Genomic DNA, 21,937 nt, shown 5'->3' with positions numbered 1-21,937 from the left:
GGTTCATGGAACTTGACAGAGGTTGCACAGTTAGTACTAAAGGAATGAGAAAAAGAAAATAAACTGAGGCATTTGATGTACATACTTTCAATTTGCAGACTGGTGACAGAACGGATCTCTGTTATGTGCCTTCTTAGTCCTGTATTTGTGAAGAGACTTACTAGATAACTAGGGAGAATCTGTTGATCTCCATAGCATTTTGTTCTTCAATATTTTGGATTCGATTCTGCCTTGTAGAATGCTGTGGGGTCAGCAGTGAGTAGAAGAGGACATAAGGTGACAGTCGTTGCACTCTGCTCAAAAAACTATCCAAGGACTTAGCAAAAGTAAATGTGCCTTTATTCCAATATAGACTCGTGAACCGAGCGTATGTTTTTGTTTTTTTATCATGGTGAGCATTCAACCTAGACTTCTCTAACAGGCAAATTAAAAGGGATACCATGTTGAACTTTGACCTTTGTAGCCCACTGACTCTTCCTGCAGCCAAGTTTTGTCCTCAAAAAAATGCTTTTATTGATGTTCAATTAAAAACATGCATTTTCCATTTTTTTCCTTTTTTCTTTTTCTTTTTTTACCTGAAACACCAAAAAAAAACATTTCATTGTTTTTCAGTTTAAAAGACATTGCTTTTGCATTGGACATTTATTTAAGGCTGATTGGCCAACATTTGGCTGCAGACGGAAATTGTAACGTATTCCCAAGCCACACAGAATTCAACCAAGGAAGCAACTAATCGTTTCATTGTGATATTTAAAGTATATTATTAGTGACTTTAGAATGGCTATTACAGCTCAATTAATAGATTTTTGTCCTCAACATTGGAAATACACGGTATGTTTTGACAATGACCACACAGAGGTAGAGATTAGGAAGGTTTGATAGCACTTTCTTTCACTACAAGTCTTCATTCTTTGATACTGTACCTGTAGTTCTTTTGATATATAAACTTTCATTTAACACAATACTAACAAAAGATGTGAAACTTTCTTCACGCATTATCTGATTTATCAAACAGTATAGCTTGAATTGCAGCTGAGCAGGCCTTAATGACGAATTTGTCTTGGTCTGTATCGACTGGCATCGGCATCCTCCTTGAGTACCCGATATTTTAAAATTACTATGCCTTCAATGGGGGGATTCTAGATGTTTTTTTTAACCTGCCCCTAAATCAGGGGTGGGCAAACTACGGCCCGCGGGCCACATCCGGCCCACGGGACCGTTTAATCCGGCCCGCCAACCCTGAATTAATTGTATTATTAAACTCTTTTTTTTGTCATTTTGTCTGCAATGACTGCGTTTCCCCAGTAGATGGGGAACCGCTCGCCTGCGCATTTACTACCGGAAGCCGTGTCAGAAAGCTCGGTGCACACTCACAAGTGCGTGTACGTACGTACTCAGTAGTACGGACATGGCGCACTCGCGCTCTATTTGTATCAGTCCCGAATTTAGAGCGTGGGCTGTGACGACAGCATTCTCGTAATTCGCTCGCTGAGCTTTCAGATACAGTTTTACGCTAAAGCCACCCACAAACCTTCCCCTGGAATCCTTCCATTAAAATGAGTGGCCCGAAGAAAAGAAGTGAGTGCCGAATGTTAAAAGAGTGGCCAATTTGGCTCGAGGTACGCGACGTGACGTTCAGCCACATCAACCCGTCACAGATCGAGGTAAACGGATCTCTCCTAAGAATTGCCACAACAAATTTTACTCCAGACTATGATGCACTAGCAAAAAAGGGAAACCAACAACACTGTTCCCACTGAAAATGAAGGGGAGGCTCTCAAGTTTGTTGTAAAAAAATACATTTTGAATATGATTTGTACACATAGCAGGGATTGAAACTAGCGACCATTCTCATTTTCAAACAATGCAGGATGCTCAAGGACATTGATGCACCACCTGTTTGCGACTAATCTTAACCTGTAAAGTTCTTAAGGCTTACTTTAAGGAAGTGTTTCCCGTTTCCTCACCTCTGTTACCAGGTGTTTGTGAGTTAAAACTCTGCTCTGATATTCAGATACCCCTCACCGTGTTGCCGTTTTGATTACTTTATTTGGATGTATGCTTTCACCGATTCTTCAAGATGATATATTTGGTCAGAATGTTTGCTGTTTGATGTGATCTCATAAGATAAACATTTTTCATTAATCTGACCTGCAGGCACTGAAGTGATGGAGACTGTTATTCATAATAATAGTGTCGTATTTTATGAGAATCACTGATAGCAGTTTTTTAGTGATTTTTGTTTTTTTTAATGCTGTTAATAAATGCATTTGTTTTCAAAAAACTTGTTTGGAATATCCATGCTTTACTACCTACTAAAGGCCAAAATCTTTTATGCAATGACCTTTACAGGTCGCTTATATTACTTCACACAAACACTACGTCCATCTGCTCCTGGTTCGGCCCTCCGGTCCAAATTTAGAACCCAGTTCGGCCCGCGAGTCAAAAGGTTTGCCCACCCCTGCCCTAAATGGTTGTGAAAATAATGCAGGTTTGAGGCACATAAAGCATTAGCTTCCGGTTACTGTGCTTTATGTTTCTTCCAACCTCATGATAGAATAAAGCAAAAGATTCTAAAATCAGATTGAATTAGTTGCTTCTAAAATTAAGTCCTCTAGCTCTTTTGGGATGTCAAACTGCGGCACCTCACGTGTCTTGAATCATGCCAGTATCCATGGCAATCAGCCTCTTTGCTGTCTCTTCTTGAAGTGAGGTTGCTCTTCTTGGCCTTTAGTAGTCTTTCCAGACAAGGAGAGCTCATATTTAAGGGCAGTGTCGCCTGACTGAGACAACACGGCGGACCTCTCAGGCGGTGTGGAGGCAACAGCCGACAGTCAGTACTGGAGGAGACGAAATTGTCCTGGGTGACGCCCTGACTCAGGCTTCGAGGGCCAACTGTTGACTCTAAGCGTTCTAGGGAGCAGATGGGTGAAATGTGCAGACGTCCAACCTGGTTGCACGAGTTGCAGGTGACCCACGACCCGTCTGAAGAGCAAACTGATGCCGGTGACGACGGAGCACTGCTGTGGACCTGCTGGACAATTAAGCAAAAAGATTGTCACACGTCGAGCGGTGTCCACCATCATCTTTTATATGAGACTGTTCATTGAAATGTTATTATGACCCCCATTCACAAGTAATTCAATGCAGACAGACTTACAACTCAGACAATAAATTACATCTATGTAACAAATATAACAAATACCTTTTGCTTCTTGGATGGTGGGCTGTAATGGACCTGATTTGGTTTTATGCGAGGGAACCAAATTTGGAGCATCTCTTCTATTTTCATAATGATGCTGAGAAAGTGTCCTCTAGAAAAGATCAAATACAATGAGTGACGATGACATATTTTAGTATTGGGTTTATTTATTTTTTTGCTAATGTTGTAGCCCATAGGCGTGTTTAGCCCAGTTTTAGGGGTACGTAAGCACTCCCAAAATAAATCCAAGCACCATCAAAATTTCAGATTTTATTTACGGTACATCTCTTTATAACATGTTAAAACCACACACTTTAAAAACAATGAACAATATTTTATCAACAAATGTTCAATGGAAATGAGGACATTTCATTTAAAACACCTGCGGCTCGTAGTCTGGTGGGGCTGATATATGAACAAAACAGGATTTTCCCCAAATTCTAGCTGGCGCGGCTTATAGTCTGGAAATTACGGTACTTTGAATGCCAAGGCGTGACTACTGACTCACTCAATGACTGGATGCCTATCATTCCTAAAGTGTGTGTGTGCGTGTGTGTGTGTGCGCGTGTGTGTGTTTTGAGTGGTAAATAGTGAAACCGCCAGCTTCTTCCCGCCAATCAAATGCGCCCCTATCAGAGGTGTCCTGGTGACAAAATCCCTACACCTCGTGGCAACAGCCGAGAGTGGGCGAGGATCGAGTGGCTCGGGATGTCTCGCCAATGGTGATTACATAAGCCTCCTAAAGCCTCTGACATAACATCAGGCTCTCTGGCTTTATCTGATTGGTGGATGAGAAGAAAACGCACAAAGACTGACTCAATAAAAATTAAAAAAAAAGGCTGCATGGGGGCGAATGGCATGTGTTCTCGACATCTGCATTCCTCAGCGTGTCTTTGATCACATGATTGTAGCAGATACAGCAAGAACAGCGCATGTTCTGTTCCACATAAGAAATGTGACTGTGGCTGCTGTTATCGCCATACACACATGCACACACACACAGACACACATTCCTGAAAGTAGTTGCCATTCATTTACAATGTGTTAGTTCTTGTCAACATCCAGAGCTCTATTGCTGCATGGAACGCACATCATCATTGGTTTGTAAAGCTTATATTAAATGCAGACATGCAATTTCCTGTGTCCTCATTACTATTCGTTCTACATAAAGATAATATACAATATAATACCCTGGAATGCTCTGTGTGTGTTTTTTAAGGTTAATAATTAGGGATGTTCTTTTTTTTCCAGGCCAATACCAGTATGAGTACTGAGTAGTCACTGATACCACTAGAATTGTGAAAGAATGGTAAAGTATTTGCTACTATTGATAACTAGTAACTGATTACAAGTTTTGCTGGTATGCCAAAATCAACCAATCCCAAAAAAAAGGAAACAGACAAAAAACACTTGAATCTGAATTTCCCCCATTTTACTATGGAAGGAGACTTTTTTTCGATTGAAGAATTGTAGCCCTCCTCCCATTTTCCTTCCTTAGTTAATGCACAATGTGTTTATATTTATATATCAGCCCTGATCAGGTTATAAAATGTCCAATAAGTACGTATTATTTGACTTAAGCAACAATGAATGAGACATTTTATTACCATTAACCATTGCAATTGACACATTCGTGTTTAAATGAAAATAACAAAATTACTCTTACTTGGCACTTGAACTCATCTAAATTCAGTTTGTGTTGACTGGAGTTTGAATTCCACAGGTTGCGATTACCGGTGATGTTTCTGTGGCTCAGACTAACTAAAATGTCATCGTCAATGGTCACAAAGCATAAAGAATACAATGTTTACCAGACTTAATAGTAAGAGTGTGAGATTCCAATATAGCTCCTGCAACTCTGCATGGAACCATACTAAATTTTCTCAACATTTGGCCAACCTAATATTACATGTGGTTGTTAATCTGTTGGATTTACCCCATGTTAGGATTTTGCAGGACCCCCATTATTCTCTGGATACGGTCCATTGCAACCCTCTCCTGGAAACTGCTAAAACCTGTGGAGAGAAGACAAGTGTGCCGTGAGCGTGGAGGATGAGTATCAACAGCTGTTTTTTTGTCTTCCAATTTCTCCTGTGTAATAGGGTGGATTTAAGAACAACTAATCCCTACGTTCACTTATTAGTGACGTTGAGAAGCAGAAGATTTTGCTATCAAATCAACAAAATGCTTCGGAGCCTCTGCAGCACTAACGTTTTTACGTCATTGTTGTCTTTACAGTTTTCAATTGGTCACGAATCTGCCATATTAAAAAAGAGACACTTACGTGTCGAGTATCTGCCAGATTTCAAACCTCGTAGGATGGATGACAGAGGCTGGATATAACACTGCAAGTCCATGCACTAGGTGGAGAAGATAACCCCGTTACCAACTTAGCACTTCTGGAGGGCACCATTTGAAGGGTTGTGTAATAGCTACTTGGAGAATATGGGCCCATTCCCAGCAGAGCCCAATTAATTGTTTCCCACACCTAACTATGGGATTAGTTAGTCATTTGCACCTAAATAGGGCTCAATCTGTGGCTTTATGTCAAAGGCGTATTGATTTCCAGCTCCATGTCATTGATTAGTCATTTACAACTGTTGCCATTAAAGTATTAACATGGCGTGAACAAATGCAAGTACTTCACTGAGGGGCCTCTATTAACAGCTGACAGGAGCCAATAATAGCAGTAGGCAATAATAGCAATCAATGACATCACGTGTCGCTTACCGGATTGGCACATGGCACATCCTTTTTCCACATCCTCTTTCACTCACTGATGAACTCACCAGTTACTGTTTTTATTCTCAGGCCAAAGCAATGGAAGCAATACTTTGGTGAGATCTTGTGTCAACTTGTTAGCAAAGGGACTCTTGAAGTGAGTTGAGGAGTTTGATTAGGACAAAAGTATTGCTTTGTCACCAGGCAATTAAAACCCTTTTTGGGGTGGCATGTCAATTATTTGGGTTTTTTCCCTATTTGGGCAAAGGTTTGGTGCCTGCACTGTATTTAAAGGGGTATGTTTGCAATAATGTGTTCAGTGTGTCCGCCTACTACTTTAAACACGGTGGCTTCGGGCTCACATTGCAAACAGCATGTGAGCAAACCCAGAAAATCTGTGAGTTGTGACGTTCTCAATGCGAATAATTTGGCATCAAATACAGTAATCAGCATGGGAAAGTGGAGCATCAAAATGGCAGCCTCTGGAATCATTCTCCTTTTATTCTTAATATTGTAAAAAAAAAAAAAGAAAACTCAAATTCCCCCTTAACTGTTTAGAAAATTATCGAGCATTTTGGCTCTAAATTATTTGTATTATGCAACATATGTTTTTCCATTAAATACATGCTATGGTCTCACCTTCAATGAGAAAAGTTCATTTAGAATGTACAGTTGAGGATGAGCACCATGTTCATCTAAAGTTCTCTTCCTGACTGAAAGGCTCTTTGGCACAACACAAGATGTCCCTTGTTTGCAAACTGGGGTATCTCGCTTAAATGGAAATACCATGGCTGTCACTTGGGGAGCTTCACAGTTTGCGGAGGACGCACAGTCGTGTTGATCATCACAGCTCCTATTCCTCCTCCAGAAGGCACCAGAGTCAAGTAGGATGTTGGGAGATTCCCTGAAAGTAGCAGTTGAGGATGATAAGGATGATGCTTTGGTCTGCACCACTAGGGCCTCTGCATTCTGAGGACTCAATCTCTTGATGCAGTCACTGCTGTTTTCATCACCAGAGTCTGAGGGTGATGACATGATGGAAGCAGACTCTCAGCCAGTAGAGAGCAGTACTGAACTGTCAATCAAAAACAACAAATATCATTACAAAAAAGATTTTTTGGTCCAAATCATTGTGCTGCTCCTTCTTGCCACAAGGAGGTAGTATAATACAGACAGACAAAAAAGAAAAATAGTACTTCTACTACTGACTCAGTAAGATGTAGTAGTCATTTTTTTGTAGATGATAAGGAATTTATGCCTGTGAGTATTATTATATTATCTTTCTCTATGTGTTGCTCCACCATTGGTGTTCAAGTATTCCCTTCTTCTAAAACCAAAGTACCAATGCTAACTGTTAGCAGGTTGTGTTTTGCATTGCCTGTTAGCATTATGCACAGCTATGTGGTTGTTTTAAATACACAATGTGTAATTCTCTGTTTTATTTAGTTGAAGAGTAAACCAACTATGAGTAGCACAAAAAGCCTCTTTTTTTGGTTAATTGTTCATTGAGGAAAATGCTGTTTATTGTGAAGTGAATAGTAATTGAATAATCTGCCACCATGTAGAGCTGGTATCTCAAGTCAAAGCAAAAATAATCGGCCAAATTTCCTCGAAAATATATAAATAGCAATTGCAGAAGATTTACACAGAGTTTTAACTACATCATACATTGCTCAAAATATATTAAAAAGCCAGATATTCCATAATTGTTTGCGTTGCTCCCAATTTAAGGTCAAGTTCCAGAATTAGCTCTATGCATTTATGTAACATTTTGATGAACTAACTTCTCTTTGAAAGTATATCACAGAAAACAAACAATAAATTGACTGTTTTATTTATTCACTAACAAGTGCCTAGTGAATTAATAACCTTGTGTCAAGGAAATGTTGACTCTTGAACTCAGTTAATTCAACATCCAACCAGTGCCCAATATGAGACTGAATGTGATATCAGTGGATTAAATAACCTTTCTCCAGCGTATTCGTCCTCTCCTCCAAATGGGCAGGTCGTCCAACATTATGTAAGTAAAAACGAGCAAACACTTGCGCTTGCTCCCTTTCACATGCCGAGTGCTGATGCAACGTTATGTGTGGACGATCATCCACTTACGCTGTGACAACTACTGTACCTTGCTGCAGTGGCAATGCCGAACTGCACCATCACTGTGTGACTGAATAATCACTGGCGCAGGCCTGTACTTAACGGTACCCCGTGAATCGATGGCAATGTTTTATTTATTTATTTGTTTGTTTGTTTATTTATTTATTTATTTATTTATTTTTCTCTTGTTTTATTTAGGGGGGGTATTACAATATTGCAAACAAACCCGCAACTCACGAGTAGAAGCAGGTGAGCAGGTGGAGGATGGAGGCAGAGCGTCGAAGCTTACCCGGAGTGAGGCGTGTGTTCCCTCCGCCTGGTACGCCGTGTTTCCGGACGGACAGTCGGGTGGAAAAAGCAGCCTGAGTGCAGCAGACTGATCTCAGTCAGGCCGGCGTCGCGCTGGCGGATAAGTAGGCAAGCAGGGCGGGTGACTCCCGTTCAGCCCGTGGAGCCTCTCCTCTGGCAACGTGTTCGAGAGGGGAGGGGCCAGCACGTTGCGAACCTGCTTCAAAAATAAAACAAAACACGGAGCTCGGCGGAAACAAAAATTGAAGTGAACACGTGACCAGTCTGAATGTTTTTTTTTTTTTAATCCAACTCTTCGACTGAGTCACAACCACCGAAAAACGTGACGAAGACTAAGCGTAATTATTGTTCACTGAATAAGCGGGACGGACAGCTAATTAATATTCATGACCACAGGGCTTCTATTGGTCAGTAGCAGCTCAGCGCAAGACAACTCAGAGCCGAGCCCCTGAGCAAAAATTGGTTTAGTAGCCCTCAACTTCTACATATTAGTTGCTGATTATTCGTAAAACTTCACATTAAATTGTTACATTGAATTATTATAATGTGTAAATTTAAATGACACAACAAGCGACTGGCAAAATTCCAAGTGGGAAAGCGATACTGAAAATCATCTCAGAAAAAAAACTCCAACAATGTACAGTGAAGGAATGGGGTCAAAATACAAAAAGTCCTGCCGAGCTACAAAAACAGATATGCTCAAACCTCATTGAATAAAGTACATAAGCAGAAAAGCATATTCACATATTAAATCAATAAAAGAAACATTTTAAGCATATAATTATACTGACACACCAAATCAATAAAGAAGACATAACTAGACATTTTTGATACGTGGTAATGACAAAGGTTTTTATAACTTTTTGATCTGATATATTTCTGAGCACTTTGAAATAACAAATGTTTTTTGATATATTGCCTGAATAGCTTAATGACCCTTAAGGAACTGTTTAATGCATGCCTGATGATTTTCTAAATCACGGACACTGCCAAAGTCGTCTAAAAATGTTCAGTACTTGATTGTATCTTATGTTTTGACTAATGCTAGACGCCAGTTTTCGATTACTACTGAACGTTCTGGACAGAGGGAAATATTTTGCCTAACAAAGAAAATATATGGTTGAAAGCATGATTAAACTAAGAATATGATGACGTAAGCAAGTACATGGAGTATCAAAAGAACAAACAAACAAAAACATGGTAAGTGGTGAGTACAAACTTTGCATAGTCAGGGAACATTACTAAATTGATGATGTCACAGCCAAAAGCTCACATAATTCCGTACAAAATGACAAAATTGAAAGAATGATGAATGGATGAGGTGCGACAGTGTATGTGCAAGAATGGAGGAGAATGTTTACAGGAAGGTCACTTGGAGATAAAACCAGCAGGTGCCAGAGGGAGACAGCCAAGAACCCGGCCAAAGATGATCGCCAAGGCCGAAAGACGGGATGGAAGACAACAGCCCCCACACACACCGAATCGCCCATAATCAGCACCCACCCCCACAGAACCAGCTCTCACTGAACCAGCACCCACTCCCATGGAATCAAAATCTCCTGCGAACTTGCCCCACCCCAAAGACTCATCACCCATCAAACTCGGCCCACACTGGCATGTGCAACTGAATATAAGCTGACCAAAGAACCTTGAACGTTGCCTTTTCTGAATGGAGACTTTCTGCTCTTGAAGGGCCCAGCGCTGTATTGTACTTTCCTGAAAACAGAGCTTTCTTAACAAGAATTGTGATTGAACTCAACCAACCTGTGTAAGTCTAATTTCTGCTTCAGTGTCTTAGCATTTTCCTAAATCTGAAGAAATCCAACGAGCATGCAGTGAGTAAATTGGATAACAGGTGATTGGCAATGGCTTTTGCCGTGAGGCGCAGATAGCGCGCTCCCTAAATTGTGGACAAAATCCAACAAAAGCAATACAATCACGCTGATATAAACAATCACTTAAAACGTAGTATTAAATGAAGTTAACAATAAAATGTAAAGTTCCCAAAAGTTGAATAATTAGGTCTCAAAACCATCTAAAAATGTGTAAACACTTAAAAACCAAAATAAAAATACCTGAACATTTTTGTTACTCAGTCCTTCCTCAATGTTATGTTCTGTTGATGCTCAATTAAACTGGTTCAACCAGGACGAGGCTAATTGAGATTAAGAAGCTCTTCAAATTGTTGTGGCCCCATTGGTAGCAACATTACAATAAAAATGACAAAAATTACAGAAGTCTCTGTTCGTCTAGGAAAGACTATAGCTAAAGGAGAAATATTATTATTTTGAGGTTCACCCATTCATCAATTTCAAAAAAGCGGTGTTGAAAATTAGTCATCTTTGCCTTCACCGGGATCCTATTGTGGTGGCATCACAAAACAGGAATGTCAAAAGAAAAAGAAAAACATAGAACTGAAGTCCAATTCAGATTTAATAAATCAAATTCCACGTTTTTCTGCTAAACTTGTTTCAATTACCCTATCCTGAGTGTCATGAGAATTTAGAATCTTCAGTATTTTGGACTAAATGCTGGACTAAATGGACTTAATTGCTGTGCTGTCTATTGCAACCAAGCGGATAAACAACAAAACCCTCAGAGTTGATATGAGTTTCCCCAACCTCTGAATTACACAACCAGACTAGTAAATGATGTCATATGTGGACATTTCCCATTAAACTGAGAGAGAGTGAGAGAGCGAGAGAGACAGAGAGGGGGGGGGGGGGGGCGAGAGAGAGTGAGAGAGCGAGAGAGAGAGAGAGAGAGAGAGAGAGAGAGAGAGAGAGAGAGAGAGAGAGAGCGAGAGAGAGAGAGAGAGAGAGAGAGATCACATAAGTGTTTTGAACCATATCAAAGTCATATGGTGAGAGAGAAGGCTTGCAGTCAAACACTCTGGGCGTTTTACAGACAGTCATTAAGTTCCTGAGGCTGTGAAACATGAAGCAAGTCTAGTCAAGTAATCCAAGGCTGGCCGGTCAGGAGACAAATCCGTCCCACTGCAAACGCCCTCGTTTTGCGAGAAAGTGCTCCTTCCAAACATGACATGTTCTGCACAGTTTACTTACTATTTCATTAAACCTGCATACACTGTTTTAAGACACCTTGTGCAGGATGTAGAAAACCAGCCGTGGAATATTGTAAGGAAATGAATATGCTGCACACGCTACTCTCCAATAAAACGTGTCATTGTAGCAACATCACAACTTTAAATAAACATTGTAAGATTATATTCAAAGTTAGTGTAAGGTGTACTTTGTTTACAAAATCATATTTGCATCGAGGGATTCAAATCTGGTATTTGCTAAAGAGGTCATGTGGGGAAAAGGCTAAATCCAATCATCAGAAAAATGTCAGTTATATATGAAATGAAGTCCATGACCAGACAAGTACAAACAAGGGTTGTTTTCTGTAAAAAGAGACCGACAAATATAAGTGAAACAGCTTTAACCACAAGAGGTTTGGATTTAAAAATGAGGACACATCATCCGACAGGCTAAAACCCTTCATTTGCAAATGTCACACAAGGACAGAGGCAGTGTGATTTCTTTTGAAATTTGCTGCAAAATTGCACCACCTACAACTCTATAGGGCCACTTATTTTTTGAAAGCAGCCATATCATGTTAAATAAACTTTTTAGAGCGTTTAGCTGTGTCAAAATGCTAACTGCTTACAAAAAACAACACCCCCAACGTTTCTAAAAATTCTTTTTTTACCTTGTTTTAAAAAAACTGTGAAATATGACTTGTGACTTAACATATGCAGCTGACGATGCATGCACGCACACACACAGACACACACACACACACACACACACACACACACACACACACACACACACACACATACACGCACACGGTGGAGCAAAAATCACGTTGTATCACATCAAAAAGATTAGTGCGATTGTATAATGAATGTATTTTTTTCTCTTTCCTTTTTCACTTTTTTTTGCCTTCTGTTTTGTCTCTACCGCTACTAGCGGCACTTGTCTTTGTCCTTGTTTGTCTGTTATTCATCCATTTTTACATTTAGCACTTGTTTCTTGTATTCTTGCACTCTTGTACGCTGCTGTGACAAGAAAATTTCCCCACTGTGGGGTAAATAAAGTTCTATCAATCAATCAATCAATGATGATTAAGGTGAACAGTATGTGAATTCTCTTTACTGCAACTACTTTTGCACCCATGGATGGATGCACAGATTTCCATTGACCTCCATAAACTTTTCACAGGGTGTCAGAAAGATACAACACTGGAAATCATTTTGTAATATTTATTTATTCATTTGTGCATTCATGCAGCTCTCTTGTTTGCGTACTAGATCAGCAACGCTCAACCAGTATCGTGTGGCACAATCTGGTGCCGTGAGAGAGTGAAAATAATCCAATATCAATTATGTTGACATAAAATAATTATTTTATCATTTATATATACAAACCAATTTTTGTCAATTTATCCCAACCAGGTACAGTAGCAGACAAAATATTGAAATGCTCTTCGATTGGATGACTGAAGGTACATAATTACCCTGGATATCCACTTTTTGTGAATTGTTTTCCTAACTGGTGTGCCATAGTTTTTTTTCCCAATGTGGAATATGTGCCTTGTTGGCTCAATAGAGATTGAGAGATACTGAACTAGTAGATGACAGCCAAACAAACGATGAGAAGAAGAATGAGGCTCCAGTTTGGACCTGAAATGAAATATGCACACTTAGTCTGAATGAAAGTAATATGCAGGATGAGCTTAGTTCTAAGATACAATTGTATTCCTTTATAAATGACGCATTCTAAAACAGGGGTGCCCAAACTATGGCCCGGGGTGCAGCTTGAGGCCCACAAGCAGTTTCTTTTTTTTTTTTTTTCACAAAAACTAACATTTGACACGGCTCATGTTATTTTGCCGCATAATATGTTTTACTTTTTACATTGGGCAGGTAGCAAGGCAATAGAAGACAAGAAGTTCATTCTCATCTCTCACTTCCTTGTTTTCTACCAATCACACATCATTTGGTAAGACGTGTCGGCATACTGACCCCTACTGGTACTAGTGCCAATACTTAAAGGTGAAGAATGTGAATGTGGTCTTTACATCCAATGATGTTTTGTATGCAGCCTTTGGAAGCAAAGGCAAAGGTTTGGTCACCCCTGGTCGAAATGAAGTCTTCGGATATCTGCTTACTTGAGCGGCTCAACCCTCTCTGAGGTGGAGAGGTGATGGGCTCTAATGAGAAACAGTGGTCCGTTAATCACAAATGTCACTCCTGCCTTGATGTAGAACACAATCCAGACAAACTCACTTGTCACCATGGCCAGCTCAATGATGTGGTCTGAGAACTCGTGAGGTTTACTGACAGAACACACGTGACTTCCAATATCCTTTGTTTTCACTCGCTGGATGGTGAGTACGATGCCACCGTCGGTGTCGGTGATGGAGTAGCCGACCATGCAGTTTTGAAAGGTCTTATGCTTGATGTAGTGACACAGCAGCTCATTGTGAGGACTCCTCCACTGTACAGACAGCTGAGAGGCGAGTGTGTTTTCATGGGAATGGCCACACAACAGTGTAATGGGCTGTCCTGGTTTACAAAACACTTTGGCAAAACTACCTGTAGACAGAAAATAACGTGGATGATGTTTCAAGTTGCAATATTTGGATGTAACTTATGGTGAGCTTTGTTGTTTTTATTAAATGGCAAGAAAATACAATTTGACCTTATCTCATAAGCCAAATCTCAATAAATTAATTATTCCAAGTGAAACTCACAATTATATCCCTGTTATCTATTTGCTGTGTGTGATGACTTTTTACAAATTCCATAGCCAATTGGAATCAGCTCAACGGCCAACAAAAGTATATTGAGAAAATATAAACACAAAACAAAGAGCAGTTAGTGCAGTTTGTGTCCCAGAACTTACCTTCACCCATCAAGAGTAAGCGTGTGAAAACATAGAAGAGTGCACCCTTCCAAGTCAGTTGAAAAGACGTTTTCCACATTTGGTAAAGGCTAATAGAATCAAACAACTAGAGCACAAAGTTAATGGGACTAGCTACTGTATATCCATCTATCACTTTTGTTTTTACTGTGTAGGATCAGTTTACAAGCTTCATGCAAGCAAATCAAGCTTGAAAAACACTCCCAGAAACATGACTGAAACTCAATGTGGCTGTTGAACTTCCAGTTTCCCTCATCACTGTGCAGGTATTTAAAACATTAAGTTGAATGGAGTCCATTTCGTGTTATAATTCCCCTTTGGACATGTAAGAAATGAACTAAAGAAACCGCTCTAACACATCACTTTAATGCTGCATTAATTTACAGTTTAAACCTGCATAGAAAATGGACAAATGTGATTAGAGCTCCTTGGAAAGTACAATACATAACTCAAGACACCCTGTAGAAAGATACACAGGCTTTACTGTACGTGCGCACACCAGCATCATCAGGATAATTAAAACTTTTATCAGAATTAAACCAAAAAACATTTAATACCTGAATGTCCTGACACAAACTCCAACTCATTTAACAAACCTCCATAAACAATTTATTTCTGTCCTATACCTGACCGGGATTCATCAAGTGAATTATTATCTTGTTATGAAATAAAATATATAATAATAAAAAATATAATAATAAAATAATACATAAAATCAAAATATATAATAAAAAATATGATGATAAAAGTAATAAAAAAATAATACAAATATTATTAAATTATTTCTCCATTGTTCGCAAAAACATGCTTTTGATCTGAGTCGGTGTGAAATATCAACAAAAATGAAAAGTTTAAATTAGACGCGGTTTCAATGTGCAGCAATAGAATGACAGAGACAGTGAACCACCTACATTGCCTGTCATCCCTCAAAAACGTTATGTTTATCACAGAACATTCTTGTAAGCCATATACTGTATAAGTGTTAAGTGCGTTGTGCTAAAAACACCACCAGTGGTAAACTGAGGTCCATGAGCCAGTCTGTGTGGGTTTGTATCCAGGCAAAACGTCCTCCTGGACCTTTGTCATTTCACTGATTTGAATCACATCTGCAATTCACATTACGTTCCAAAGTTGAGGCATAAAAGTTAAGCATTACTTTACAGTAAAATGTGCGGACAGTTACCTACTACTTCCTGTGCTCTAAGCCTCTACTTGTCAACTACAAAATGACGTCACAAAATCGCTGAGACACACGGAAAATCACTGGATAAACACATGTCAAATTTTACTGTATGTTGCTGAACACACGCCTGACTTGTGTGCAGGCAGCATGGGATCGATTCCCGTTCAGTGGCGGTGTGCATGTAGGTGTGAGTGTGTGGCCTCTGATTGGCTGGCGAACAGTTCGGGGTGTAGTCTGCCTTTCGCCCGATGTCAGCTAGCATAGGCTCCGGCACTCCCCATGACCCTGAACGGGGTACGCAGTTTTGAAAATGAATGAATGGATATTTTACAATTGTTTCTTCCTTCATCAGCCTGTGGCCTTGTCGTGTTTGCTGTGCACTTGGGTCTCTGTGCACTATCGGATGCCGCAATATAAACACAATGCAAACACCATGGCGAAGAGCTGTAGGGACAAGGAAAAAAACAGAGAGCTCAGTCTTGCGAAAAGGACTGACATTTTGCCACAAACACATGTAATCTCACTGAACCTGAATTTCCACAACTAGATGACGCTACTAAATGCATCAGACTTAGAATATGCTTTGTGGACTCACCTGTCATTGTCTGTGAACAACTGTACCTGTCTATTGTCTGTCTAAATTTTGAAAAGCGAGGAGTGACCCACCCCATATTGTCATGGAAAGAACACATACCTCGATCGTCAACACCACAATGGCGAATGCTCCTGCTGTGTAAAGGTATGTCTCAAAGGAATCCATCATTGCAGAGTAACAGCCCTGAAATAACAACAATAATAATAATGATGATGACAGTGAGTAAAAATGAAAAATGATACTAAACTATAACAATATGATACTTATTCATAAATTAAATTTATTTTTATATTACTAATCATTATAATATCAATAATTTTATTAATGATCTAAATGTATAATGCATAATTTACTTGCATCACTCCTTAAAGAATTATAGTGACACATTTGTGGCTCAGCATTTGCAAATTCGCATTTTTTTTTGGTGGTGGTGGTGCAACTTTTGTCACATTTCTAGTTATATACAGTGGCTAACTAACACTATCAATGAGACTCCTTTGGCTTGTTTGTGGTGAATAATTTAACAACTGAATATGGCCATGCTTGAGGCATGGTGTTGATTTTGCTCTTTATATCTGTGATATTTCACAAAGCATTAAATAATCCATTAATCCAAACAGAATATCTGTGTTCTATATCAGTCTGTGTTCTATAACCTGAAAGACTTTTCTGCCACCTGGTCGCATCTTTAGGCATTTGCAAAGTCCGTGTCAATTACTCGCGGTACAAAATCAAGCTACACTTTTAGTGATTTTGCAACTTTGCTGTAATTATATAGTACTGTATAATTAGGAAATAACTAAGTGCAGCAGAATGATACACCAAATAGTGGCTAAGCAAAGAAATTCATTTATCCAGTATTTTACTGTTTATTTCATTTTTACATACGCTGACCTTGTTGTTCTGAAAGGCAGGGCTTCCACTAACACACTGCAACATGCTGATATACTCCATGTGTCCTTGGTAGCTGCTCTCCTGGCAACAGGCATCAGGCGTCATCTTATTGGGGTTGACGAACCTGAATAGACTCACTTCAAAGTCCTCAGGGCCGCTTACTCCACAACAGTCAAACTATACGTACATCAAGACATACAGGGGGAAGGATGAGCGTCAGAGTACAATACAAAACAATACAATGCATCTTTATTTATATAGCGCTTTAATACGTAATTAAGAATACAAAAAGGAGAGAGGCGATTTCAAAAAATGCTTTACTGTGGTCATGATGGCATTCCATGTAGAGGTGAAGACATCAGTGGTGTTATAACCTTGATAATGGTGCTTTAGCTCCCGAGTGAAATACTCTCTGGTTAACTGGACAAACAGACAAAGTAACAGGTATGGATTGTCAACCACCAAAACCAAACAAAAGAAAATCATGTTGGCCTTTTAACCTCATTAATAAATACATTTCTAATATGTGCATTTAAACTGCGTATAATGTGTAGTTACAGTGTCTGCATAAAATTGAATAGAAGTTATCACTACTACTTACATGCTCCCTGAAGAAGAAGGCCAGTATGGCAGCTGCCAGCTCAGCCAGGAAGATGATAAGGATGAACATGAAGAACTAGTCAGGGGGGGAAATGTCACTGAGTGTTATGCTGGTTTTGTTTGCTTCATGAGCACATAAATTTCAACAAATATTTCATGCAGACAGAAAATGCTGATAGTTTCATTCCCGGGAGACTGAAAAAAAACCTTCAGAGGTCCTCGAGATGGCACTATTGTATCATCCCCAAATGGTCTTATGTAATTTTTCTTTTTGAGTGAGTGAGAGGAGGGATACTGTAACTACTACATTTTTGCTTTTGCAAATGGCCAACATTTTGGGACATTTTAAACTCGACTTTACATTGGTAGAATTAACTGGGAGAAATATCGAGACATGAAGGCATGAAGACGAGAAATAGACAGAAGAAACAGAAGTGCTTCAACAAGAGTTGCCATAAATAGCCGTGACAGTGACATAAGTGACGTCATAGGAGGCAACAATAAGGGGCAGGCTTTTGTGTTGAAGGAATGAGGAGAGAAGCAGTTTGTCAACCATTACTTTAAAATATCAGTCATGTTTAGGCAACAACCCCTTTTAAAATATCCCCAAATGAAGTCTCACTCATGATTGCAGCTAAAGTGCATAAAACAAAGTATGACTCACAAAAAGTAAGAGACATTTGTTCTCGCGTATGGCTCCACAGCAGCCCAGGAAGCCCAGCAGGAACAACATTGCGCCGATGGTCAAGATGACGTAGGCGCCCGTGAACAGATGGGGCTTGGCTGCCACAATTTCTCTGAAGCCCATCGGGTCCACCAGCACCCAAACACCAAGAGCCAGCATGAAGGAGCCTCCTAGCTGGGAGGGGCAGACAGTATTAAAATGTATATCGCCTTTCTTTTAATAATCTCGGCGGACTTACAAAGATGAGGAAGTTGAAGATGAACATCAGGTACTTCATGCAGCTGAGGCAGTCACCCTCCATTGCTGAGCAACTATGCACATACAGGCGCATTGATAGAAAATAGCCCAATTAGTTGAAAATGACATAATACCTGAAATTACTTAAGTCAAAGAGTTGCACACAACAAATACAAAACAGAAAAAATATCAACTTAGAGCTATTTCAAGGACTGCAAAATATTTTTGTTTCTGTTATAAATGTGTTGTGATGAAATTATAACTATTTCTGTCATGAAACTGAAAATGCAAGATTTACTGGTCTTCAGTCAATTTGAATGATTTTAATACACAATGTACATTGAGCTATTTTACAGTTTAACCTTGGATAATGAATTGAATTTATTCCGCGAACCGAAACCTTTGTGAACTGAGGTCATGGTTCCCATTAAAGTGATTGGAATCTGTTCCAGCCGCCGAATGACGTTTTATTTTATTTTTCAATTAATGTGTGGTTAAAAACAGATAATGTGCAATACACTAATAGGTGAAAACACAATTCATGATTTTCAAGTACAGTAATGTTTATGTTCACAGTGGTTATTGCTAGCCCTGAATGGCCACCACTTGCGACAATGCAGCGCTTTTGTGTTGCAAAAAAAAAAAAATACTCCGAAAGATGGCCGAAGCACAAAGACTGATATTTACGCCACCCATGAAATATCGTAGCTGATTTAATCCGAACCTCAGATCATCAGTAGCTCTCTTTTAACCTGGCTCGATCACAATGTTGTTGTTGTTGTTGTTTTTTTTAAACAGCAATGATCTAGCTAAGTTGAAAGAGAGCCACTGAAGGAATGGGGTTTGAGCAAATCTGTTTTTGTAGCTAGGCAGGACTTTTTGTATTTCAACCCCATTCCTTCACCACCTTCATAACACTGGAAATCCTGAGTTTAGACTCATCACGCTCACGACACCATTAATCTCGTTTCGTAGTCCACCTCTCCTGGCAATACAAGTGTGGCTGAAGGGAGCTGACTGAGTTAGAGGGCTGACAAGAACACGTGGAGATGAAAACCTAATGAGCAGACAAGACATGAAACAAAACTAAATATATTCAACACACTATTAATGCCCACAAAGACCATAACACGCTCATGCGATCTTCATTTCATGCATTTTATACTGCTAATCTCAGACAGAGCAAATGAAGAGCTCTGGGTCGAATGAATGGGTTGAAATTATTAATAGGTCTCACGTATTTCTCTTAGTGAATTTTAGGACATACACTTGAGAAACAAACAAGACAAAACAGAGATGCTGAGGTGAGATTCTCAAATGTGTCTTCTGAATCAGTAGAGCAAGCTCTGAGCAATAAAAATTTCCTCTGGGCTCCACTGTACAGTGTAGCACATAAACAAGTCCACCCAAGCAGACCTGTTAGAAATTTTCTTTCAGAATCAATATTTTTTATGGCATACATTTCCACAATTGGTCAAAAGAGTGCCCTCATATCTAGTTAAAGGACGACAAAGTCACTGAAGCTGTTCAGCCGCTTTCTTTCCCCAAGCAGTCAGACGATGCACATTCATTCAAGAGCTGCTATCGGGCAACAACTCCCGTCCAGCAACGCCACACACTTGATTGCTTTATTTGGATGTCCTTCTTGCCCTTTCTGATGTACCCGACATGTCCCATTATTTGTCATCAAATATTTACTAGGGTGCTGCAAAGCATGCTGGAAGTGCAACGCTACATTATTTTCTAAACATTCTGTCGACTATGTAAAATGGGTAAACATCAAAGAGCGAAATGCTTGACGAAAAATTGTAATTGCTTTTCATTAATAAATTGAGTGTTCTCATTTAATGAGCTCTGCATGTTTTTATGGTTTAAAATATGAAGCCTTAAGAAGCAATCTAACAGTATTCAATACAAAACTCTAAGGTGCAAGGTGATATTTTTCATTGTCATACATTTTGATAAACGAAACAAAGTCAAAAACATTTTTGCTTAAAGACGCTGAATTTGCTGATTTTAAAAAATCTAAAATGATTAAGTTTTTGAAGTTATGAGCGTGGTGCAGATGGTTTCTTTTAGAATTTTCTGCATGGATGACAGACGACTTCCACTGTTCACTTGATGGGACGAGACAGGCAAATGCACGATGACACAGTGGCAGCAACAGTTGTTGTCACTTGTGAAGATGGTAGTGTGGGATCATATCACACATGGAGCGACATTGGCTGCATGTTGATGTGAGTTGGGGCCCTCAGTGGGGGTGTGAAATGGACCAACTGTGCACGAAAGGTCCCTGATGGTGTTTACCAGTTGGAAATGACATAAAGCCAGCCACCTGGCTCATTGAAGTCAGTGACACAGTTTGGGTGGAATCAATTTATTTCTCGGGGCTCATGTGAGACGATGTGAGACTTCTTTTTAATGCTAAAGTCGACATTTCTTATCATAACAAACCGTGCAGTCAAAAGGTCTAAAAAAAAAAAAACGAAAAAAACAATAGAACTTCAAATTTTGACTCCATTGAGGGAATTGACATACAGGGAATAATAATATCAGGAACATTATTCTCAGGTGTTGATCATTTTTAGTGAATCTCACAGTTACTGGCTATATGTTGTGTCTACAAGCTTAACATGATTACCATCTGTCATTTTGTGTTGCCTTTTACAATCGGCAGCACAACGGTTTTTACTCCTCGGTTCTTTGTCTGACTGAAGCTTTTAGCTCTGTGTTTATCGAATTTGACCATTTTGTGTGCGGCTCTTATTTGAATGAAGTAAAATGTTAAATGCTCAGCGACCACGTGCTGGCTTTGTGGCTGCCATTGCACTTTGGGAAATTGCGTACTCTGGGTGAGGTCAGTCCAAACACAGGGTAGAACTGAGATTCATGAGCATGTGTTCATCTTTAACACAGATTGAGGCAAATTACATATGCATAGAACAAAGAAATGTAGTTCTCTTTCAAAATAAGAAATTAAAGGTGATAATTACGTTCAGATTTGTTCTCAAATTCCTACTTTTTTTTTAACCTTTAAACCTACACATGCACATGCAACCAACGACACTCTCTTCTTGATTGATTTCGCATTACAATTAAAGGCATTATTTAGTCCTCTAGGTCCCTTTGTTGTAGCAGGCACGACGTCTGGTATTCTGACTTTGTTACCTGTTAAAAAAGTAAAGTAGAAACTGCAGAATTTGGGTTATGTGCTCCCTCTCTTACGAGCTCCAGTTAGGTGGCGATCTGCAACATTTATCTGGAGATGCTATTAATCACTTACCTAAAATACCACACACCGTTTTCCACTTTCCCGGTTGCTTAGTGTTGAACTGTTAAGAATGTTCACATGAGGATGTTATAAGCCTCTTGCAAGAAAATACTGCCTGTTCGTCAAACATTATATTAACTAGGTCAGACATTGTATTTTACTTTAAAAATAAAATCATTCTCATGTCAAATTCACTCACTCACTCAC

The 21,937-nt window shown here is 39.4% G+C and overlaps 2 protein-coding genes and 1 long non-coding RNA gene across 5 annotated transcripts; 1 reads left to right on the top strand and 2 right to left on the bottom strand.

Annotated features, from left to right (window-relative positions):
• Positions 1-2,460: 2,460 nt before the first annotated feature.
• On the bottom strand, positions 2,461-8,607 carry LOC119120987. Of its 3 annotated transcripts, none has more exons than XM_037248290.1 (6): positions 8,313-8,607; positions 6,563-6,998; positions 5,487-5,562; positions 5,139-5,217; positions 3,206-3,314; positions 2,461-3,034 (listed from the first exon to the last, which is right to left on the bottom strand). In XM_037248290.1, exons 2-6 carry the CDS (start codon positions 6,956-6,958, stop codon positions 2,615-2,617), a joined length of 1,080 nt encoding a protein of 359 aa, XP_037104185.1. In that variant the 5' UTR covers positions 6,959-6,998; positions 8,313-8,607; the 3' UTR covers positions 2,461-2,614. The 3 variants fall into 3 exon arrangements, with proteins under 3 accessions (XP_037104185.1, XP_037104186.1, XP_037104187.1); XM_037248291.1 differs by having other exon boundaries at positions 2,461-3,031; XM_037248292.1 differs by having other exon boundaries at positions 6,710-6,998.
• LOC119120988 lies at positions 7,313-8,937 on the top strand. The gene is made up of 2 exons (XR_005097604.1): positions 7,313-7,943; positions 8,062-8,937. It is a non-coding gene; the product is annotated as an uncharacterized LOC119120988 (long non-coding RNA).
• A 6,128-nt stretch (positions 8,938-15,065) lies between these two features.
• LOC119120855 (tetraspanin-18-like) lies at positions 15,066-18,523 on the bottom strand. Its single transcript, XM_037248078.1, has 7 exons — positions 18,461-18,523; positions 18,202-18,396; positions 17,539-17,613; positions 17,259-17,357; positions 16,938-17,114; positions 16,143-16,226; positions 15,066-15,892 (listed from the first exon to the last, which is right to left on the bottom strand). Exons 1-7 carry the CDS (start codon positions 18,521-18,523, stop codon positions 15,845-15,847), a joined length of 741 nt encoding a protein of 246 aa, XP_037103973.1. The 3' UTR covers positions 15,066-15,844.
• Between the last annotated feature and the right edge of the window lie 3,414 nt (positions 18,524-21,937).

The sequence above is a fragment of the Syngnathus acus genome, chromosome 3 (genome assembly GCF_901709675.1).
Source record: "Syngnathus acus chromosome 3, fSynAcu1.2, whole genome shotgun sequence".
Taxonomy (NCBI): domain Eukaryota; kingdom Metazoa; phylum Chordata; class Actinopteri; order Syngnathiformes; family Syngnathidae; genus Syngnathus; species Syngnathus acus.
Note: the sequence above shows the minus strand (reverse complement) of the source record. Positions and strands in the feature narration are given on the sequence as shown.